This window comes from Octodon degus, unplaced genomic scaffold (genome assembly GCF_000260255.1).
Source record: "Octodon degus isolate 3935 unplaced genomic scaffold, OctDeg1.0 scaffold00035, whole genome shotgun sequence".
Taxonomy (NCBI): domain Eukaryota; kingdom Metazoa; phylum Chordata; class Mammalia; order Rodentia; family Octodontidae; genus Octodon; species Octodon degus.
The window spans coordinates 16,298,121-16,318,440 of NW_004524611.1; the positions used below are offsets into that span (position 1 = coordinate 16,298,121).

Here is a 20,320-nt window from a genome sequence, read left to right on the forward strand (position 1 = left end):
AGCCACACTGTGGGCGAGGTGATCCTCTTCTCAGACTGCAGCTCTTTCCCCCATGGGAATGCCTCTGGAGCCCAGGTCTGGAAGCCTCCCATGTTCCCATCTCAGGCCCAGGCTGACGGGCCTAGCTCCCATGGGTTTCTCTGTGTGTTAGGGGCAGGGCTACATCCTGTGGTTTCTTTCTGGGAGAGTGAGGCAGAGGCTCCCCCATCTTCTCCGGCCTCTCCTGTCCCTCCTGCCTGGCCATGGCCTCCCTAGTCCTGCTGGCTGAGCCCTCATACCTGCCCCGGATGGACGTGGTTGTTCCATGTCCCAGCCTCTGTCAACACTGTGACATCTGGCCACCTCATGAGTTGGGGGCAGGCACAGGACTGAAGTCAAGGCCTGGAGGACAGTGCTCTGGGACTTGGTGGAGGTCCTCAGAGTGGCATTTTGTCTGCCCAGCCCCTGACATCCCAGTGTGTGCTCTTGCAGCTCTTCCAGGATGACTCCCTGGAGAGGCCTTGGAGTGGAGGTGGGAAGTTTGGGAGACTGGACAGGCTGGTGGCAGTGGAGAGGCTGCTGCCATGAGAGTTGGTAGGGATTGACCATGGTCACTGAGAGGGTGGAATGGAGTTGAGCTGTGGCCCATCCTATCAGAATGAGTGGGAAAGCAGTGTGGATGGCTGAGTTGGCGGTCACCTAGATTGGGTGTCAGTGGCCAGAGGCAGGTGGCAGAACATGTGTGGGGAGAAGGCTCCAGTGGTCCAGTGGTGTGGGCACTGGGGACATCTGGGGAGCAGGGCCAGGGGAATAAGTGAGAGGGAGGGGTTCAAGAGGGAGCTGGACTGAGGAAGGAGACTGGGGGGTCCCCAGGGACAGCAGTGGGGGGAGCCACGTTCTCCATCAGACACTGGAGAAGGGCAGCTGGCTGTCAGGGCACAGTCCTTGCTGGTGGCCTGGGTGGTTGAGGGCCAGCTTGGTCCTGGCCTCCAGAAAGGTCCTAGCCAACCCGGTGATGAGGAGAGGGAGGGGAGGAGGATGTGTAGCTCAGGGGTAGAGCATCTGATTGCAGATCAAGAGGAGAGGAAGGGATTTGGGGCCCAGGTTACAGTCATAGGTGGGTCTCTGCATCTCTGCTCCCACTCACACCACCTCCAAGGCTGTCTTTGCCCACGGCCATCTCCTTGGGCCCCCATACTGGGCCTCCAGGGACAGTCTGCAGCAGGGTCAGCCACCACAGATGGTGTGAGCCTCTGCCCACTGTGAGTGGCCATGTCCAGTCTTGTGTCCAGTGTCCTGTCCTTCCCCCAGTACCTCTCAGCTTCTCCACTCTGTGACCCTCTGTGGGTTCCCCATCTGCCCCGGACCTCAGGCTCCCGTCTGTTAGATGGACATCCTGAGGTTACCTTTCCCATGCAAGGGCTGGTCCTGAAGAATCCAGGCCAAGCAGAGGTGCCCTGTACCTGGGAGTCCTCCTGCCCTCAGGCCTGTCACCTGTATGTACCCAGGGAGTGAAGAAATCCCCTGAGGTTAGCCAGTTCACACAACCAGGAGTGATTCAACCTGGGTTAACCTTATGGATATTGTGGGGCCTCCCTTGATACCTGGGCAGCTACAGGAAAAGGAAATGGATGTCTGAGAAATCAGTTCTGTCTCTTTGGGAAGCTATTTGTCTTAGGCCTCAAATTTCCACACATGCTGAATGGAAGTCCTGAAAAAGAGGCTTGTAGCCAAAAGTGGTAGTGCAGGCCTGCAGTCTCAGCACCCAGAGAAGCTGAGGCAGGAGCTTCTCAAGTTTGAGCCCAGTCTGGGCAACTTAGTGATTTTTTTTGAAACAGGGTCTCACTATGTAGTGCAGGCTGGTCTTGACCTCAGTCTGTGTCCAGGCTGGCCTTGAGCTCATGGTGATCCTCTTGCTTTAGCCTCATGAGTGCTGGGATTACAGGTGTGCACCACTGCACTAAGATGATTTAGCAATATAAGACCCCAACTCAAAAGAAAAAACGTAAAAGGAACTGGAGATGTCACTGACTGCAAAGTCCTTGGGTTCATTCTCAGTACTGAAAAAAAAAAAAAAAAAGATGAGGGAGAGAGGGAGAGAGGGAGGAGGAAGGGGAAAAGGAAAGGGAAAGGTAAGGGGAGGGGAAGGGGAAGGGGAAGGGGAATTGGAAGGGAAGAGAAAAAAGGACTGCAGAATCAGGGCTGTGCCAGCTGTACCTCAGGGTCCGGAGCTGCCCGGCCCAGCTCTGGGAACCCTTCTGCCTGCTATGTGTCCTGGCACTTGGGCTGGGCAGTAGGGAGCCATTGACCAAGGGAGACTCTCTGGGTCTCTGTTTGATTTCCAGTGTCACAGGGAGGAGGTTGGCTGTGTCCTGAGTGGGAGCTGGATCAGGAGATGGGGTATTTCTCCACTCCATGAGAGTCCAGGGGACATCAGAGCAGCAAAGGTTTGTGGGAGCCCCTCAGCCCTCCCCGAGACCCTGTGCTGGGTACAGATTAGGTCCTGGAGTGCTGGGGGCCAAACTACTCCCTCCCTCCCTCCCTCCCTGGCTCTCCTTCCCTGGCCTTCCTTGAGGGCCTTACAGCACCCCTTTTTCCTTCCCTTGAGCCCTGGAGGGAGCACTTGGCTGAGCAGGCCAGGGTGGAGGGCTTCTTGAAGGTGGAGATGAGTGTAGGCAGAGCCAGGCTTCTGTGAAGACCCTGCTGCCCACTGCAGTGTGGAGCCAGCAGTGCAAGGGCTGGTCCTGGGAAGGCCCCTTTGAGCAGGCATGAGTGGTGAGCACTGGGCGGCTCTGTGGTTGGACCCAGTCTCTAGGTAGGCTTCCCTGAGCTGGGCAGAACAGGCTGGCAGTGCCATGGTCTGGAACCCCTATGCAGGCTCAAGGCCAAGGGGAGCCCCTGCTGGCATTGCCTGGCTGCAGGTGCAGGGCCACACCTTGCTCCGGAACCTGTGAGCCCATAACTCACTGTTGTCTCCTGTGGCAAAAGTTGAGGGAGCTGAGAGTGCCTGACCCAAGCACAGAGGAGGCAGGTGCTTGGGCAGGAGAGCTGGCAGTGTCTACACCAGCAAGGACTTCCTTGTCTGCCCTGCGTGGCCACAGGGAGCAATGCCTGGTGCCTTAGTGATGGGGACAAGCTGGGGTTGCAACTGTGAGACTTGAGGAGCGTCTCTTTTCTACTCCAGATCCTAAGTCTGTGGGAGAGAGCACTAGGGTCCCGTTTCAGAGCATCCAGCGTGCCATCATAGGGAGGCCACCTCAGAGTACAGGGACCTCTCTCAGGTGGAGCCCCAGCAGCTCCTGCTGCCATCGTAGGAGATCAGCCAGAACAGCAGGACTTGAGTGGCACCATCCTGCTAAAGGCAGAGCTCCAGTTCCACCTCCCAGCCCCCGGTGTCCCTCAGCAGGCCTGCAGGGCCAGGAGGCACCCTGCCCAGCACTGCATGGCAAGCCCCCGAGGCCCAGGAACCTCCCAGGAGGTGAGGAGGGGGATCTGAGACGAGTGCTTGGGCCGCTCCCAGGGCTAAGCTGGCTTCTGCCTCTCAGGGGATGGCAAAATGCTTAGCCCCTCAAAGCAAAGAAGCCCAGCCCAAGCCCAAGCCCAAGGAAGTGATTTATTGACTTAGTTACAGACATCCCCTGGCAGGTGGGGATGTGTGAAAAGCAAGTAATCACCTAGGACACCTCTGTCACTGTGCGCTCACACCTGCGCCCACGCTGACCACATCCACAGCAGGTGGGCCCCAGCCCACATGCACGGGGACACTCTTTGGCGGCTCAAGGATACCCAGAACAGGGACACCAGCAGGAGGTCCAGGAGGCCCAGGAGGGGAAACAGCCAAGTGGGCTTCAGTTAGGTAGTCTGCGCTGTCAAGCTCCCAAGTATCCCTTCATGTCCATGGCCCTCACACAGTTGGGAGAAGTGGTGAGGCTCGGAGCTGTGTGAGGCGGCCTTGCTCCCGCCTCAACGTAGAGTCCATTCTCAACGTAGACAAAACTGCTGGGTGCAGGGATGGGTGAGGAGGCCTGGGGGGGTGTGCATCTGGGATTGGCATGCGGGAAGGGCAAGGTCTAGTGCCCCCTGGGACAGCAGCTGGCAGAAATGGGACATGTCCAGAGTGGTTGGGCAGAGGTGGGGATGGGATGGAGGAGGCAGAGAGCAGCCTTCAGAGGAAGGGAGGAGGAAGGAAAAGGAGGCCAAGTGGAGGCCCTCTTGGTCCAGGCCCCCATTCCAAATGCCCCACCCCCACTCTTCCACCTATCCTTACCATCTGGTCCTGGATCCTGGCAAGGGGGTGGCACTGAAGTTGAGGGATAGACCTGAGAGAGACAGAAACAGTCAGAGGCTGCATATGTATAGCCCTGGCCTGTGACCTTTGATGGGGTCCTGTCTCACCAATGCCTCCACTGTGAGCGTAGGAGGTGCAGGACAAAGACGAAGACAAGCAGGAGGCCCCCTGAGGCCCCCAAGAAGCTAGCTTGCAGAAGAGGGGCTGGAGATGGGGCTGGGAGCCCTGGAGACAGAGAGAAGCATCAGACAGGTGCCAGGCTGGGACCCTGTCTAATCCCTGCCTCTCTCCAGCCCCACCTTGGTCTGAGCTCGCCAGAGGATGCCCACAGGCCACGTGGGAGCCCTCAGGGAAGGTAACAAACTTGCAGCAGAAGGTGATGTTGGCCTGGGGGCTTTGCCCCTCAGCCCCCTCCAGGGTGAGGGAGATGCTGCTTTCATTCAACCAGCGGGCCTGGAGGGCAGGGGCCAACTGGTGCACTCCGAGTTGTGGGTGCAGCACAGCCAGCGGGGTTTCTCTGGTAATGTTTAGCCCTGACCAGCTCACAGTCACCAGGGAGATCAAGCCGGACCCCAGGAACCCACAGTGGATAGTGAAGGTCAGGAGCTCGGTGGACGCCGTCTGCACTTGCACTTGCACCCACGCCATGGGGGCTCCTGAGGAACAGGGTAGGAAGGTCGGCAGCTGTGTACCCATGCTCTACAGCTCTGCCTCTCTCCGGCCTCCTCACTCACCTGCACAGATGCGCAGCGTCAGCAGTGCGCAGAGCAGGACCAGGGGCATCACTCCTGCAAGGCCCAGGCTGTCTGGGCTGCTGCAGGGCTGGCCTCCGTGTTCAAGTTATCAGCAGGCTGAGGGACTGGGCCCCCCACAGCCCAGCCCCACTTCCTTCTCTCATACCTCCAGGTGGACACACAGGGTGACAGATCCTCCCTCTTAAAGTGACAGTGACAATTCTCACTTTTTACCCAAGGGCTGGGCTTCCATGTGACCTTTGGGGTGACTAGTTTTCACCACCACCGTGGTGCCAGCTGTGCCATACCCTGGGCGTGAGAGGTGGGCCAGAGGTTCTGCCAGGGATGCTAAAAAAACAGCTCCTTCCTGGGAGGGAGGCACATGGCTGCTCAGGCACAGAGACTCGGAGCCCTCACCCCACACCCTGCCTGCTAAGTGGGAGAAAACACGTAGACTCAGGAGAAGCAACAAAGCCCACAGGAGGCCACGAAGACCAGGCCCAGTGTGATCCAGCACACATCTGGGGTGGCCTCTGACTCTGTTCTAGCCAGCTTTCCCACATTTAAATCTGCCACCTGGCCTCTATCTGTGGCCTGTGGCGCACACACGGCTCCAGAATGCCCGCACTAAGCTTCCTCCCCCCTCCTCTAGGCCCATTGTACCCACTTCCTGCTGGCCTAAAGCAGACTCCAGTGCTCTTTTGTCACCTCTACCCATCGGGACATCTTGCCTGCTTCCTGTGTCAACCAGCTGACCACATCTTATCACTCCCACCACCACCACTACTGCCATCTCCTCCACACCATCCACCTGGAGGCAGCAGATACTGAAGAATTACTCTAACATCTCCCACACCTCTCTTGGTCTCCCTAATGCGGCTGTCCACACAGCCTACACGACCTCTGGGAAGCCCTCATTGCACAGGCCACTGCCCTCTCCCTGGTCCATGGTCCTATTTCCCTCACAGCCAAAGTTTCAAAGGCCCTCCTTGACCTGGCCCTGCCTCTCTCCCTGTCCTCCCTGCCTTCTTACCTCAGCACCCCACCTGTTTGTTGAATTTGGAGGTGACAAGGACAGGCTGATCTCTGTCTGACAAGGTGTGGGTGGAGAGGCAACAACAGACCCCCTTGAGGCCCTTAATGTTTTTTCTTCCCACAAAGTTTGCCTCCAAGTCACTGTCCTGAGGATGTCCTCTGCAGAGCACTGCTGCTGTCCATGTAGTGGCAGGTGACCTTGTGCAGGGGCAGCATGCTTGTGTGTGGTGAGCCTGAATCCGGGTCAGCATCAGAGCCCAGCCCCCATCCTAAGGACTGTTTGTGCAGGTGTCAAAGAAACTGGAGAGCTGGCCTGGTCCTGAGTCACATGTAAATTCTGACATGCTAAGTCAAAAATTCAGCATTTGAGGTCAGAGGATGTGGCTTAGTGGCACAACACTTGCCTAGCATGCGTGAGGCTCTGGGTTCTGCTGTGAAAGAAAAAACAACAAAATTAAATATTCAGCAAGTCCAATCCAATGGTGTTCACTGAGTCAATCTGGTTGTTGGGCAACTGTCACCTCACCCCTTGCCCAGGCCTGATGAAGTAGCCTTCACAGGCACCCAACCAGCGGGGAGTTCAAGCATTTGGCCACCGGGCATGGCCTGGTCAGCATGATCTTGGCTCTCTGACCTTCTCCAAGGCCCAAAGCACTTGCCTGCCCTTTGTCAATTTCTGTACTTCTGTGTCCACCCAGCAGGTAGGAGGCCTATGCAGAGCGGACTCACCTCAGTATGGCCTAGCCAGGGCCCCAAGAGGGCGCAGGTCGCCTGGAACACATGGGGTTGCTGGCCATAGCCTGTCTAGTTAGAAGGCACTGTCTCCCCCTGTGCAGATCCTGCCTCCTCTGCAAGTCCCACCACCTCCAGGAAGTTGTCTCAGCAGTACCTCCTTCTCGGGCAACCTAGTGCCTTAGGAGGGCAGGGCTCCACAGCCAGGCTCTCGACAAACGTGGGTAGGGGCCAGGTGTGGGTGTCTTTACAGGATGATGCCAAACCTGGGAGGAAGTCTCTGGTTTTTGACTAATACCTGTACAAGTACAGATGGGGAACTCACAATTTATTCATGCGATTAAAAGTCAGGGCACAAAGATACTCAACAAAAATTCTCAGTTATTTTCAATCTTATAAATCACCATTGTTCTCATAGTTAAGTTTTCATTGGGAAGATCCAAACAATATAGAAAAGAATCACCATTTTAATAGTTGATGGTTAAAGCTATCAATTTTTTACTTTACCATTTCTGGATTTTGAAGATTTAGGAAAGCTAAGATTAATAAAAAAATTTTGGTGTTTTTGTATAACTCTATGAAAAGTTCATACTTGGCAAATGAATACTTTTTTGGTACTGTGATATAAACCCAGGGACTTACCAGTGGGCTATATCGCCAGCTTTTTTTTTTTTTTTTTGGTCTTTTAGAGACAGTTTCACCATGCAGTTTAGGCTGGCCTGGAACTCACTTTGTAGCCCAGACTGGTCTCCAATTTGCAACGATCCTCCTGTCTTAGCCTGCTGAGTGCTAGGATAACTGGCATGCACCACCATGCCATGCTCCCTTTTGTCTTTTTAACTTTTTGAGACAAGGTCCTACTTGGTTTTTCAGGCTATCCTCAAACTTGCAGTCCTTCTGCCTCAGTTTCCGTGAGCATCTGGGATTTCAAGAGTATGGCCTTGTAAGTGAAATAAATCAGAAGTGGACGTGTAAATACTGCATTGTTTCTCTGGTGTGAAAAACTGGAAGCGTAAATAAGGACCAAAATATATAGTAAGTATTGCAAAATAGGAAGAAAATGTTCAGGGGGGAGGGGGGGAGAAAAGAAGGGGAAAAATAGAAACAAAGCTTTTTAAATGGGGAGTGGAGGCGGGGCTGGAGGGGAGGAGAATGAGAGAAAAAAGAATCAAGCTTTAGCATGTGCAGGTAAATTCTCTATGATGAATCAAATTCTCTATGAAGAATGTGATTATTATGTATATCTAAAATGTATCAATAAAATCTGATTTTAAAAAAAAGTATGGCACCATACCCAACTCAATAAACACTTTATCTAGAGACGTAAAATATCTGTATACCATTTTAAGTGGCGAGCCAGATGGATGCAGGCCATTTATTGATTAGGCTGTTTCAAAATGATCAGAAAATGATTTTGTAACAACTCTTACTAATAGGTCTACTTCCTGCTTCTCTTTGGTGTCTCCATTGATTTGATGTTTGTGAGGTCCATGTCCTTTCTCAGAATTTGTTGGCTATTTCTGAGCAATCTCCACAATTTTAGCTCCAGATACACAAGAGGCCAGAGCCTAGCAAATCTAAGCCTTGTCAACAGGCCTGCATTGCTGCCCATCCGGCCTGAAGATATAGACAAGACGGTGCAGTTCTGGCAATGGTCACCTCTTGGGTGAACAAACGCTGGAACATTGTTTGATGAAGTCCCTGTAGGACAACCTGGGGCTGCTGCACTAAGGAAGCCCCTGTGGTCAGCCTGTTTCTGGGTCTATGAGCTCAGAAAGAGCTGCAATTTCAGAACTCTGCAAACTTACATAAAATGACTTTACTTCCCACACAGCTATACTCAAGCAGCGATGATGCGATCTGCTTCTCAGGGTGACTGAGAGAATGAAGTCTGTTATCGTAGGTCGGATGCTTTGCCCAGCCTGGGTCAGGCATCAGCGGAGGCTACGGACCATTCTTGTGCATGAGTTTCCTTGAGTTTAGCCCATTCTCTCCAGGACACTGGGATCAATTTTCTTTGGAGCTTGTGTGGAAGAGCAGACGACACACAATGCCATCTTTATTGTACTGTCGTGGTAGGCTGAGTGAATGTCAACTTCCCCACCCCAGTACAGCCGTTTCAGTCTAGACACTGCTTTTGTCAGAGGCCTTGGTCGGGGAAGCAACCGCCTCCACCGTGCACAGCCCCTGTTCCTCCAGCTGGGTCAAAAGCAGGCAAAGCCTGGATAGATAATTTGACAAACAGCTCCTGAGACCCAACACATGCCTCTTGCAGGCCTTATCTCTCCACAGAGAAAGTAGCATGGCTGTAAATATTCAGAATGTTTTTGAGATCATAACCAACAGTGCTTTCACTCTGTATTTTTCAGCCTTCCTTTCAAGCAGAGCTGTCTCTGAGAAAGACATGTGATCTTGGTGGGGCTGTGACTGGGATGGGAGAAAGGCAGACAGTGTTGGCCAACTTTCTGGATTTTAGGTTCAAACACCAGCTTCCTTATGGAATCTGAGGGAACTCATGGTTCAGATAAAATGTTTGTAAGAAGCTAGGATGAGAGGAGAGCTTATCCCCCAAGCCCGCAGAGGCCCCAGCCTGGGTGGAAGAGGGCAGTCTGGGCAGTGGTAAGGACTGGGGCGCTGGCAGCGAGGCCGGGAAGATTCCTATGGCCACGTCTGGTACATGAGCTGTCGGGGCTCATGCTGTGTGGGCAAAGGACCAGAGGCAGCCTCCCTCCCTCCCATGCCTTGGCACTTGACACTCGAGACAACCTCAGGGAAAATGAAGGAAGCTGGAAAAATCGGGAGTTAAATTTTCCACCAGCAGGGCTGGAGAATAGTTTGAAATTATAGAGGAAAACAAATCATGGTCTTGGCCATCTGAAATCATTACATTTATTTTTATACATTCTAAATGCTGGAAAAGGCTACTTGTCTGATGCTTGCAATTACATTTTACTTTTTATCAAAGTGGTATAAATAGGGGCTGGAGAGATGGCTCAGTGGTCTAAGGCACCTACTTCGAACAAACTAAGCTAAGCAAAGCACAGGGACCGCGGTTCGATCCCCCAGCACCACATGCCAGCCAGCTGCACCCCCCTGGTGGGCTGAGCTGGCCACCCCCCACACACACAATAAATAAATGTTAAAAAAATTTAAAAAAAATTTAAAAAAAAAACAAAGTGGTATAAATAACAAGTAACTGTATATACTATATGCTAAATCTGAGTGATTCACTTGTTTTTTTTACATTCAACAATCCCTGTATGAGGGAAATAACATGTCTAGGGTAAAAAAGCTTCTAAACAATGAAGCTGGATTTAAACCCTGACAGAAATTTTAGCATCAGAACCCACAATATTATCCACTATGCTGAGCTTCCTCTCCCAGGTAAAAAAATCAAAATTGAAGTAAAAGGCAGTATCAACAAACAGCAATTTTCAGTCCCAGCCATAGTGATGCTGGGTGTGGACTGAGTCTCTCCCTCTCTAGGCCAGGCCACCTCCTTGTTCCCACATGACCTCAGTGCAAGACACTCCTTTGGCTTCTCACTGTATCATTTGATCCCTTCACTGGTTATAATTTATTATCACATTAAATGCATTTGGGCTTCCTTGAACACTAACATCTATTGTAGTCTCCCTGGGTTTATCACGGGGCAGTTGTCTATTTCTCATCTCCCTCCTGACTATGGATCTATGTGGTTTCTCTGTGTTGTCCTGATCCAGCACACACTGAGGGTTTCAGTGAATTTGCACTCGGCTGACTTGTTTTATGAATCATTCTGAGATTATGATACAGATATTCCTCATTTAACAACCTACCTGTTTAGTGGCTGTTCAGACTTATGACCAACATGTGTTGTTCTAACGACCTTTTTTTTCCTACAGTTCTGCATGTTATCTGTAGAACCTTAATTTTAAATTTTATTTATTTGTGTGTGTGTGTGTGGCCAGTTCAGCCCACCAGGGGGCGGGGCTGGCTGGCCTGTGGTGCTGGGGGATTGAACCGTGGTCCCCGTACTTTGCTAAGCTTGTTCTAAGTAGGTGCTTTAGACCACTGAGCCATCTCACCAGCCCCGAACCTTAATGTTTTATACACCTTGTCTATATGGTAACTTTTGCTGACTGTGTAGTACAATACTACAGTTTTGTTTATTGCAATAATGCATGTAAAAGTTGCACAAATAAAAGCAGTCAGCAAGTTGGAGGATTTTCTGACCACTTTGTTCTGCACCTTGTAATGTCCATACCATATACAATTCATTTAAGAGCCACTCATTTAATGACCTACCTTACAGGGACTGAACTCTTCATTAAATGAGGAATGTCTACATTACACCCTGACTGAGGAAAGGGACTAAAGAGCTCAAGGAAGACTTCCAAATGTCTACATGTGCAAAGGAACTTTCCCCTCCTGCTACTGTTTCCCCTCACACAGAGGCATAGATTCTTTTTTCATCCTGTAACCTCTGAGCTAAGAATCCTGGGGTTCAAAGATGGGGTGAGTTACCTAGTAGCTAAAGATTTACTCAAAAATCTGGTAAGAAATTTCTTCACATTAAGTCAAGAGAGGACATCAACTACTCACCTCTGGCAGCACCCATGATCATACAGGCATTAATATAAGATCTTACTGAAAATTATTTTTATTTTTTTGGTAACAGGGATTGAACTCAGGATCTTGTGCTTGCTAGGCAAGTGCTTATGCTACTGGCCTATTTCCCCAGCCCTAAAAATTACTTTAAAAGAAACACTTATTGAGTGTTGAGCTAACAGTATTGGCACAGCAGTACCAGCCTCTTTAAAGCATTGATGGGCAGCATTCATCAGGTTGTACAGAGGCTTCTGTGGATCTACCTGAGCTGGCTTGAGCTCAGGTCCACCCTGGCCTGTGCCTGTCTCAGCCGGCAGGGGGCAGAGCTGAGCTCCTCACAATTGAGCAGGAGACCGCAGGTGATGAAAAGACATCTACTGCCATGCATGAGAAATGGTCATTTGTAACTTTTTTTCTTTTTTTTTTTTTTTTGGTACAGGGGATCAAACTCAAGACCTTACACTTGGCAGGCAGGCATTTATGCCACTATCTCCCTGGTCCCATTTCTAACTTAAGATGAAAATAAAGTTTTATTGTCACTGGTATCACCTTTGAGTCCCAAGTGTCATTTCCTCTACCATGACCCGCAGCCTGGAGACACACAGGCAAACTCCCAAGTAATGAAGCTTACATGCCACAGGATGTACTAGCTTTGGGGGGTCCCAGTGTGAACTCCCCATCAGAATATGGTCATCTGTATCTGGAAATCACTCTGATCCATTTCCAAGTTTTCCAAGGGGAGTCCAGTGGATTTTGAGCCCCCCTATTAAAGCACTAATGCAAAGTATTTTATGGATTTTTATGTTCTGCATGTTACAGTGGAAGTTCGTAAAACTATGTATCAAAAATACCTTTCACTCAGAACTTCAGAAAGTACTAAACCAAGGTTTAAGAGAGTTAGGCCAGTGAGATAGCTCAGTAGCTTAAAGCACTTACTTAGGCAAGTTTAGGCAGATGCTGTGGTTTGATCCCCAGAACCACATGCTGTGCCAGCCCTGCCCTCACAGTGGGCTGAGCCAGCCCCCCCCCCAAAAAAAAAGAGCAGAAAGGTACTTTAGACTGTTATTAATCAGCAAATATTTTATTACTATTTTTAAACATATTTGGTTGTTACAGGGTCTAACTATGCAGGCTGGACTAATAAGTGATCCTCCAATTTTCAGCCTCCCCAGCACTGAGATTAAAGTCATATACCACCATGTATGGCCCATGTGGCCTCCCAAGCCTGCCCTGGGGTGAGGCTGACACTGCATGTGGTACCAGGGATCAAACCACACAGGCTCTGTAGACCGCTGAGGTATCTCGCCAGACCCATAATTAGCAAATATTTTAAAGCTTATTAACTCATTTCCAATGACTTAATGTTTGTATATTTTAACTAATAAAGATGTCTTTTGTAGTCACATGACTCTTAGGTTCTGATCAAGTCACCATGGCAAGACAACAAATCCCTCTAGAGTTGATGGTGTAAACCACCACTATCTTCTTGTACTCATGGATTCTGTGGTTAGAATTTGGGAAGGGGACAGAAGAGATGGTTCTGTTCCCCTGTGCCTGGGTCTTACCTAGTGAAACTTAAGAGCTGGGGTTGGAATCACCTGGGCCCCATTTGGAAGCCTGGCAGTTGTTTCTGGGCATTGCCTGGAGCCTCAGTGAGGGCTGTTGTAGTACCTGCTCACGGCCTTGCCGTGTGGCTGCTCAGGCCTTCTCACAGCACGCTGGCAGGGCTCCAAAACTTACCCACTCATGAACTTGGAAGCAGAAACTGCAAGTACCCTTATACTCTGAATCTGCAAAGTGGCACAGCATCATTTCTACTACCTTCGATTAGTCAATCCCAGAGTCCATATTCAAGAGGGAGGACCTAAACCCATACCTCTTTGGAAAATGTTAAAAGAATTTGGAGAGCATGCTATAAAATTCTGCAAATTCTGAGGCTGGCGCTTAATCTAACCACACTGGGTTGTCTGGCTGCATGTGAATGTCCATATTTACACAGCTGCACATCTCACTTTTCTCTTTGAGAAGGCTTAGCACCCCAAGGTGGCAAGATCCCAGCATTTGGAGGAAGAGAGGCAAAGCCCCAGGAGTTTAAGGCCTGCCTAGGATACTAGTGAATTCAAGGCCAGTTTGAACAGTCTGAACTACACAGCAAGACTCATCTCAGAAAACAAAACAAAACAAAAAGTATTTTTACCTTGGCTGATATTTAAATACTCAGGAATCTTTCCTCTCCTAGATTAATGACTTCTCCATTTCCAGCTGTTTTTCCACTGTTTCTAGCTTTCCAAGAAACTATTCTACTTGAACGCAGGCCAAGGCTTCTGGATCAGCTGCCTTGCTCCAGGCTGCATTTCAAATAGGAAACTCACACTTAAATTACTAGCTTTTACCTAGGAATAGGAGTGGGGAAGAAGGTGGGAACAGTGGGAAGTAGGAAGAAATGGTTCTGGCTGAATGAGTGGCTGAATCTCTAAACTCATCATTCTTTTCGTATGACTAGGCTGGATGGCTGTTTCAGCCTGGAAGACCACAGTGGGAACCTATAATTAAAGGGGTATCCAGGATGGGACAAATTGGAAATAATATCTAAAAAGAGAAGCTGAAGAGCTCCCTTGAACTACAGAAAAAAGCAGTGAAAGCAAAAACAGACCTCTCAGTCTTCATACCAATAGTTGCCTATCAAAGGTAAAGGGGCACAGAGGCCTTGTACTGCTGCAAAAGGCAAAACAAGAACTATGGCAGGTCCCAGTTTCAAGGAGACAGGTTCCCTGAGGCAATCTAGGTGAGGGATGGCTATAGCAATGAGAAAAGACTACAGACATGAAAAACTGGGTAGGCAAGGCAGAGTAACTTCTCAGTTTAACTCAACTACTGTGAGTCCGTAAAACACTAAATTATGACAAATGTCTTTGGGGTGAGAAGGTGAAACTACCCTGGGAACAAATAGGTGAAACACACCAACACACCTGGGCTGGACTAGCCTTAACAGGTGTGACAGGCAGTTTTATAAGTTGCCAGTTTATCAGTGCCACCTCCCTTCACCCCAACTCAAACCACCACTCCTTCAACTACTCAGGCATGGCCAGTCTCTCCTTTATGCACTTATCCTACCCACTTCTTACTGAGCAGCACACCTTGAGAAGTGATAGAAAAGCTCCGGTGGGGAAATCACACACCTACACAGGAGGCAAAGGCTGCCAGGTGCCAGAGAACCCAGCTTCCATCAGAATGACAATCTCAAGCCACACCCGGAAAATTGCTGATTCAAACATGTTTACTGAGCTGACACTTGGACTTGGAGATTGGGAAAGAAGTCCCAAACAGACAAGAAACCAGGGGCTCATTTAACCCGAGGAACCAATGCCCTTCTCCAGGGAGGCAAGCTCCACCCCACCCCAAACACAGCAGAAACAGGCAGGGATCAGCTCCATGGTACAAAGAGGGTTAGAAGACTCTGAGTTTCACTACACCATTGAAGAGGAAGGTAGGTTAGAAAGGCAAAGCCATCTCTCCCCCTCCAAGATGCGAGCTGAGGCCTCAAGGAATTCTTCATTTTGCTTCTTCCTTTTGGCCTTTTCCAGGTGGTCATGTCCTTTGAGTGGGAAATGGTGAAGGGAGGGGCACAGGGTCCTGTCAGAAATCCTATAATGAGAAGGATAAAAAGACAGTTCCTGCAACAGACCAAAGACAAACAGAAGACTACATACCCTCAGCTGATTCTAATGTCTATTAACTTGAGAGGCTGCCCAGCAGCATTTCTAAGGACACACAACCCAGCTCCATACTCACCTCTATGTTCAGCTCTGTAGTATCCAATAGGTCCAGTCCGTCTTCACTGAAGGAAGAGTGGCTACTGGGCTGCTAGAAGAAATGAGGTCAAATTAGCAAGGTCTCTCTCTTTATTCCCTCCCAGCAAAACAGCAGCACTGCTCTCAGTGCAGTAATGTAGGACAAGCCCCAGGGGCTGCCCATTAGCCCTTACTTAAGTACTTCCTGTCTCAGCCTGACAACTGAACCTCTTAAATACATGGTTTTAGAGCCAGAGAATGGGACTCTCCAAGGACTTTAGGATAGACTCTGAATAGAGGCCTTGCTTGCTGATCTCTGCTATGAGGATGTCATTGTTTGAATTTTCCTCAGCACAAGGCCTTTTCCTAAGCACAAGGCCTCCATTCTGTTTTATTCTGTTCTTCTCCCACCTCAGAGCAGAGCAGAGAGCAAAAGGATAAAAGACAGTTTGGTTTGGAATTCAGTGTCTGTGTTTCCCTTGAAGCCAGACGTTGAAATCCTAACCCTTAAAGTAAGAGTATTAGGACATGGTACCTTGGGGACGTGATTACATCAGACAATGAATCCCTTATGAATGTAATCAGTCCCTAAGAAGCCAGAGTGCTAGCGTTGTTCTCCATGAGAGCAGGACAGATATATGGCAGAGTGCACAGGCCCATAGAGGGCCCATGCTTACTTGGCCTTAAGGCTTCTCCTTGGACTTCGGCAAATGTCTACTAGTTGTAAGTCACCAACCTTTAGCATTATGTTGTGGCAGCAGGAACTAAGACATATTCCATTGCTGTTCATAAGGTGTTTGTGATAGGTTCGGGCCCTGAATTGCTAAAATCATTGTGGTGGTCATCTAATATGGCTGATGCCCTTAAAACAAGGGCCTATGTTCCCAGGACCACCTCCCCCTTCTTCTCCAACTTAGCCCAGGACATAATTTACTTTCACCCTTCCTGCTGCCTCAGGGAAGAGCCCCAGTTTCCCAGATATATCTAAACATGCCCTTCAAACCCCTCCCCTGGCAAAAGGTCATAAAGGCCTCAGCCTTCCTTTGTCCAGTTCAGAGAATTCCTTGACTTCCCCAAATTCTCTCCGTGTCCTCAAAGAAAATAAAGTCCCTTTCCCTTTTGCCTGTTTCTCTGTTGCGCTGTTCACCTGAAAAACACGTATCAGTTTTTACTTGGTAGTTTGTGTAAAAGCTCCATTGTAAAGATGGGTCAATAAAGAACGAGAAGGGGTAATGAGTTCATCTCATGTGAAACTGAGGACTCACCCAGGCCGCCTCACCCCAAACTCTGTGCCCTCTCCCTACTATACAGGAGCATTCCTCAATGGAAAGCAAGGAGCCAAGGAAGAAAGGGGTAGGGACAAACAGCTGTCTTAGGAGAGAGAAGGGAAGAGGGGTGTCGTTGTGTTGGGGAACTACATGAAAGTCCTGAGAGGGGGATTGGGACCTTCCAGGCCTGGCTCCAGGGCCCTTTCCAATTTAAATGAGGTTCAGAAGCACCAATACTTACTTGGTTGGGAAGGGAGTTTTTACAATCCTTTCTGGTAATTTAAATTTATTTTCCGTATTTTAAAAGGAAAGTCCACAACAACCTTTCCTCTTCTACAATTCTTTCAAAAGGTCTTTAGTAATCTTCAAATCCAAGGGCATCACTAGGGCTGAGAGAATTCCTGTGCTTCTGCCACCTACCAGCTGCCAGCTCTAGAGTGAAAAGGGAATCCTGGATCCACACACCTTCTTTGTATCCTGCCATTCTTCACTTGACTCATCCAAACTTTCTATCTCTTCTTCATCCTCTTCCATAAGGCTGAGTCTACAGATAATAACAAAGAGTAGATGTTTCCAAACTATTCTTAAGGATTCCTGAGAGTTTCTCAGAGGTACCAGGAAAGAGAGGTGGGTAGGAAGTAGAGCAGAAATTAAGTTCTAGGTTCCCATTCCTGCCTCTCTGCATTCTAGGGCTTCAGATTACACTGGAAAGAAGTGTTCTGGGACTATTAGTCCATAAATCAGGCTGGAAGTGAAACACTGGGTCAGGTGACAACTGCCTCAGGAGAGTGACAGGTGGGAAGTGAAGACAGAGATGATGAAAAAAAGCTCACCGGGTCAGCTTCTTGTCTAGACCAGTCCCTGAAGGTTTGCATGGAGTCTGGAAATACTGTGCACCTGAGAACCTTGGCCCCTGGGTACCTGAGAAGAGCTGACTGTTGAGAAAAAAAAGCAGGATCAGTGACAAGGAATAAAACAGTAAAAGATAAAAAAAAAGAGGCATTAAGGTGAGAAAAGCTCAGTATAAGGCGAGAGAGACAGTGGAAAGAAAAAAAAGTACTAGAGAAGAAAATAGGTAAGTGTTAAGAGAAAGCACTGGAAGAAGTGGGTGTGCCTAAGGAAAATGAAGAGAACCATCTAACTTAGGACCAGTCTCCCCTCAACCTAACCTGTGAGTGAACTCTGATTCTAGGCCATCTTCTTCTTCTTCTTCGGCTTCTCCCAGCACCCCAAGGGGCTGCTTGTTCTTCACAGCAGTGGAGGTGAGGGTAGGTGTTGGTGGGACACTACTGAGCTGCAGGCTTTCTTCCTGATCTGCTCTCTGATGCTTGCTGGGGCCTGCAAGGAAGCAGATGTACATGGAAGATGGACTAGGGACCTGCCAACTCTTTAATTTTTAAGACCAGGCCAGGATTTAGTAAGGAAAGGTTAAGCAAAAGAGAACAGAAATTTATATACCATCATTCTGTTCTATCTCAAAAATGAACAGAGTTCTACTGAATGTTCAGTCCCATGTACTACGGTATAAGGCTTGCAGAATTGTATCTGGACCTTGTCCAAGAACAACTCACTACACAGTTTTACAAGACAGGGATACTGAAGTATCCATTTCACAGACAAACTAACAATCAAAGATGAATGTAGAGAGGGTTGAATTCACTAAGATGGAAAGGTCTGTCTCAAGCAAAGACCACATCTGAGATCCTATCAATTCTAGAGTTCTGTGGTTAGAAAATGCTTTAAAATACCAACAGTTTGGGATCTATAGGTTATAGTGGATGCATGAGGTATAGAGAGGAACAGAAAAATGGAAGACAGAATTTTCTAAAAGCCCCCCCCCCCAAAAAAAGTGAGTTGTAATGTCATTATAGTTCCAGTGGGAAGGCTGAGTGGGGAACCTGTTGTCCTCTGCAGATTGGAAAAGGCAGGGGTAGACAATTCCAAAGGTTATTACCTGAGGTTCTCTCCCTGAGAAAGCCCAGATAATGCCTAATTTTAATGTAAAAGTCAAGTGGATTGACATTTATCAATGTTAAATATCCATGGCCCCATGACCCTCCTTCTCCCAGGTATGTTTACAATAGAAGCCAACAACCTAAAAGTCATGACTAATTCATTTGAAGGGCTACAGAAAATGGGGAGCTGCACCCATGAGATTGTATATAGAGAGGATATCTTGGGCCTTCTCATGGATCCTCTTAACCTGCTTTATTAATGATGTAAGGGACGTGTCCTCCACCTTCACTGACTTCCCTGACCTTCAGGTTTATGCCTGTAAATATGACCTATATTCTGCCAACTCCCAGCCTTTTGTCTTTTCCTTAAGTCTGGCTTCTGATTCTCAGTTGTAATATCAAAGCCCTGGCCTTACCCTATGACCTATTCCACTCACAGCCTCCCCAGTTCAGACATCAACTTCACTCATATAAGTTCTTGGGAGTCTGCCTCCTCTGTCTTACAACCAATCTCCAATTTGTCGAGGAATTCTATTAGACACCTCAAAAATGTATCTGAAACCTAGCCAGCCACTCCTCCCCACCTCCCCACCATCCCTGTGTGCACTCTGATCTGGTGTCAGGGCTCCTCCACCAGCATCTTCACTGGCCTTCTGGCTCCTGTCCTTGCCCTTCTATGTCAGTTTTCAGCATGGCAGTCAGAGGGATCCTTGGTAGACATATGCAGATACTATGACTCCTCTGCTTAAAATCTTCTGATGGTTTTTCTGCTGCACTAAGAAAAGCCTGAGTCTTTACTGTGGCTGAAATATTCCAAGTTCCTGTGACCTCTTTGGTCTCACATTTTAAAAAAAATCTATTTAGTACAGGGTCTACAGGGTCTTATTATGTAGATCAGACTTGTAGTGATCCTCTTGTTTCCATCCTCCAAAATATTGGGATTACAGGCATACGCCACCATGCCCAGTCTCAGCATGCCCCGGGGGTGGGGCTGGCATGGCTTGCGGTGCTGGAGATTGAACCTGAGTCCCTGTGTCTGCCTAAGCAAGCACTTTAATCTGCTGAGCTATATGGCTGGCCCTTGGTTTCACATTCTTATACTCTACACTCCAGCCATAGTAGTCTCCTTTGTTATTCTGGAGCATTTCTACTCATGGTTTTAGGATTGGCTGCTCCCCTCTGTTCTGATCAGCACCAGGCACCCTCCACCAGATCTCTTTTACAAACAGTAAGTTAGGAGGCCATTAGACTAGGATGGCTCCAGTACTTTGGATTTCTTTCTTTCTTTTTTTTTGGAACTGGGGATTGAACTCAGGCCCTTGCACTTGCCAGGCAAGCGCTTATTCCACTGAGCTATCTCCTCGGCCCCTGGGTTTCATTTTTTTGTACTGGGAATCAAGCTTAGGACCTTGTGCTTGCTGGGCAAGCACTTGTCCACTGAGCTATATCCCCAACTTTGGGTTTCTTCTTAAGCAATCTCAAACCCAATTCAGAGTAAATGTACATAGTTTTAAGTTACTGACTCAGAAACCATTATTTAACCTCTGAACAGACTTTCTATTTAGCCAACCCAGTATCTTTGCTTTACTTCTGCAAACACCTTATAAAAGTCTCTAAGTTTTGTTTGGTGCTTCCTAATAAATAAGTCACTTAAATTTGTATGTGCCTAAATTCACCTTCTGATACCTCCTTCAGGTTTTAACATTCACACTCTCAAGCCTTTGCTGTCCCCTATCACTCTTCATAACACTGCAACCCTTTGCCCCAGAACTCTTTTTCTCCTCCCTGCTTTATATTTATCACTACCTGACACTTTGAGGAAGATTTGATTTTTTTTTTTTTTTTTTTTTTTGCAGAACTGGGGATTGAACTCAGACCCTTGCACTTGCCAGGCAAGCGCTTATTCTACTGAGCCATTTCCCGGCCCTGAGGAAGATTTTTTTTTTTT

General features: G+C 48.7%; 2 protein-coding genes across 2 annotated transcripts in view; both read right to left on the minus strand.

The window, feature by feature from the left end:
- Nucleotides 1–3,661: 3,661 nt before the first annotated feature.
- On the minus strand, nucleotides 3,662–5,071 carry Pvrig (PVR related immunoglobulin domain containing). The gene is made up of 5 exons (XM_023714322.1): nucleotides 5,002–5,071; nucleotides 4,567–4,923; nucleotides 4,375–4,492; nucleotides 4,247–4,298; nucleotides 3,662–4,004 (listed from the first exon to the last, which is right to left on the minus strand). Exons 1-5 carry the CDS (start codon nucleotides 5,048–5,050, stop codon nucleotides 3,849–3,851), a joined length of 732 nt encoding a protein of 243 aa, XP_023570090.1. The 5' UTR covers nucleotides 5,051–5,071; the 3' UTR covers nucleotides 3,662–3,848.
- A 9,707-nt stretch (nucleotides 5,072–14,778) lies between these two features.
- Nucleotides 14,779–20,320, minus strand: part of Stag3 (stromal antigen 3) — a 29,038-nt gene continuing 23,496 nt past the window's right edge. The window contains 5 exon segments of the mRNA XM_023714320.1: nucleotides 14,779–15,003; nucleotides 15,151–15,222; nucleotides 16,883–16,961; nucleotides 17,251–17,352; nucleotides 17,587–17,755. Of these exon segments, the coding sequence (XP_023570088.1) occupies nucleotides 14,995–15,003; nucleotides 15,151–15,222; nucleotides 16,883–16,961; nucleotides 17,251–17,352; nucleotides 17,587–17,755 (431 nt within the window). The 3' untranslated portion in view covers nucleotides 14,779–14,994.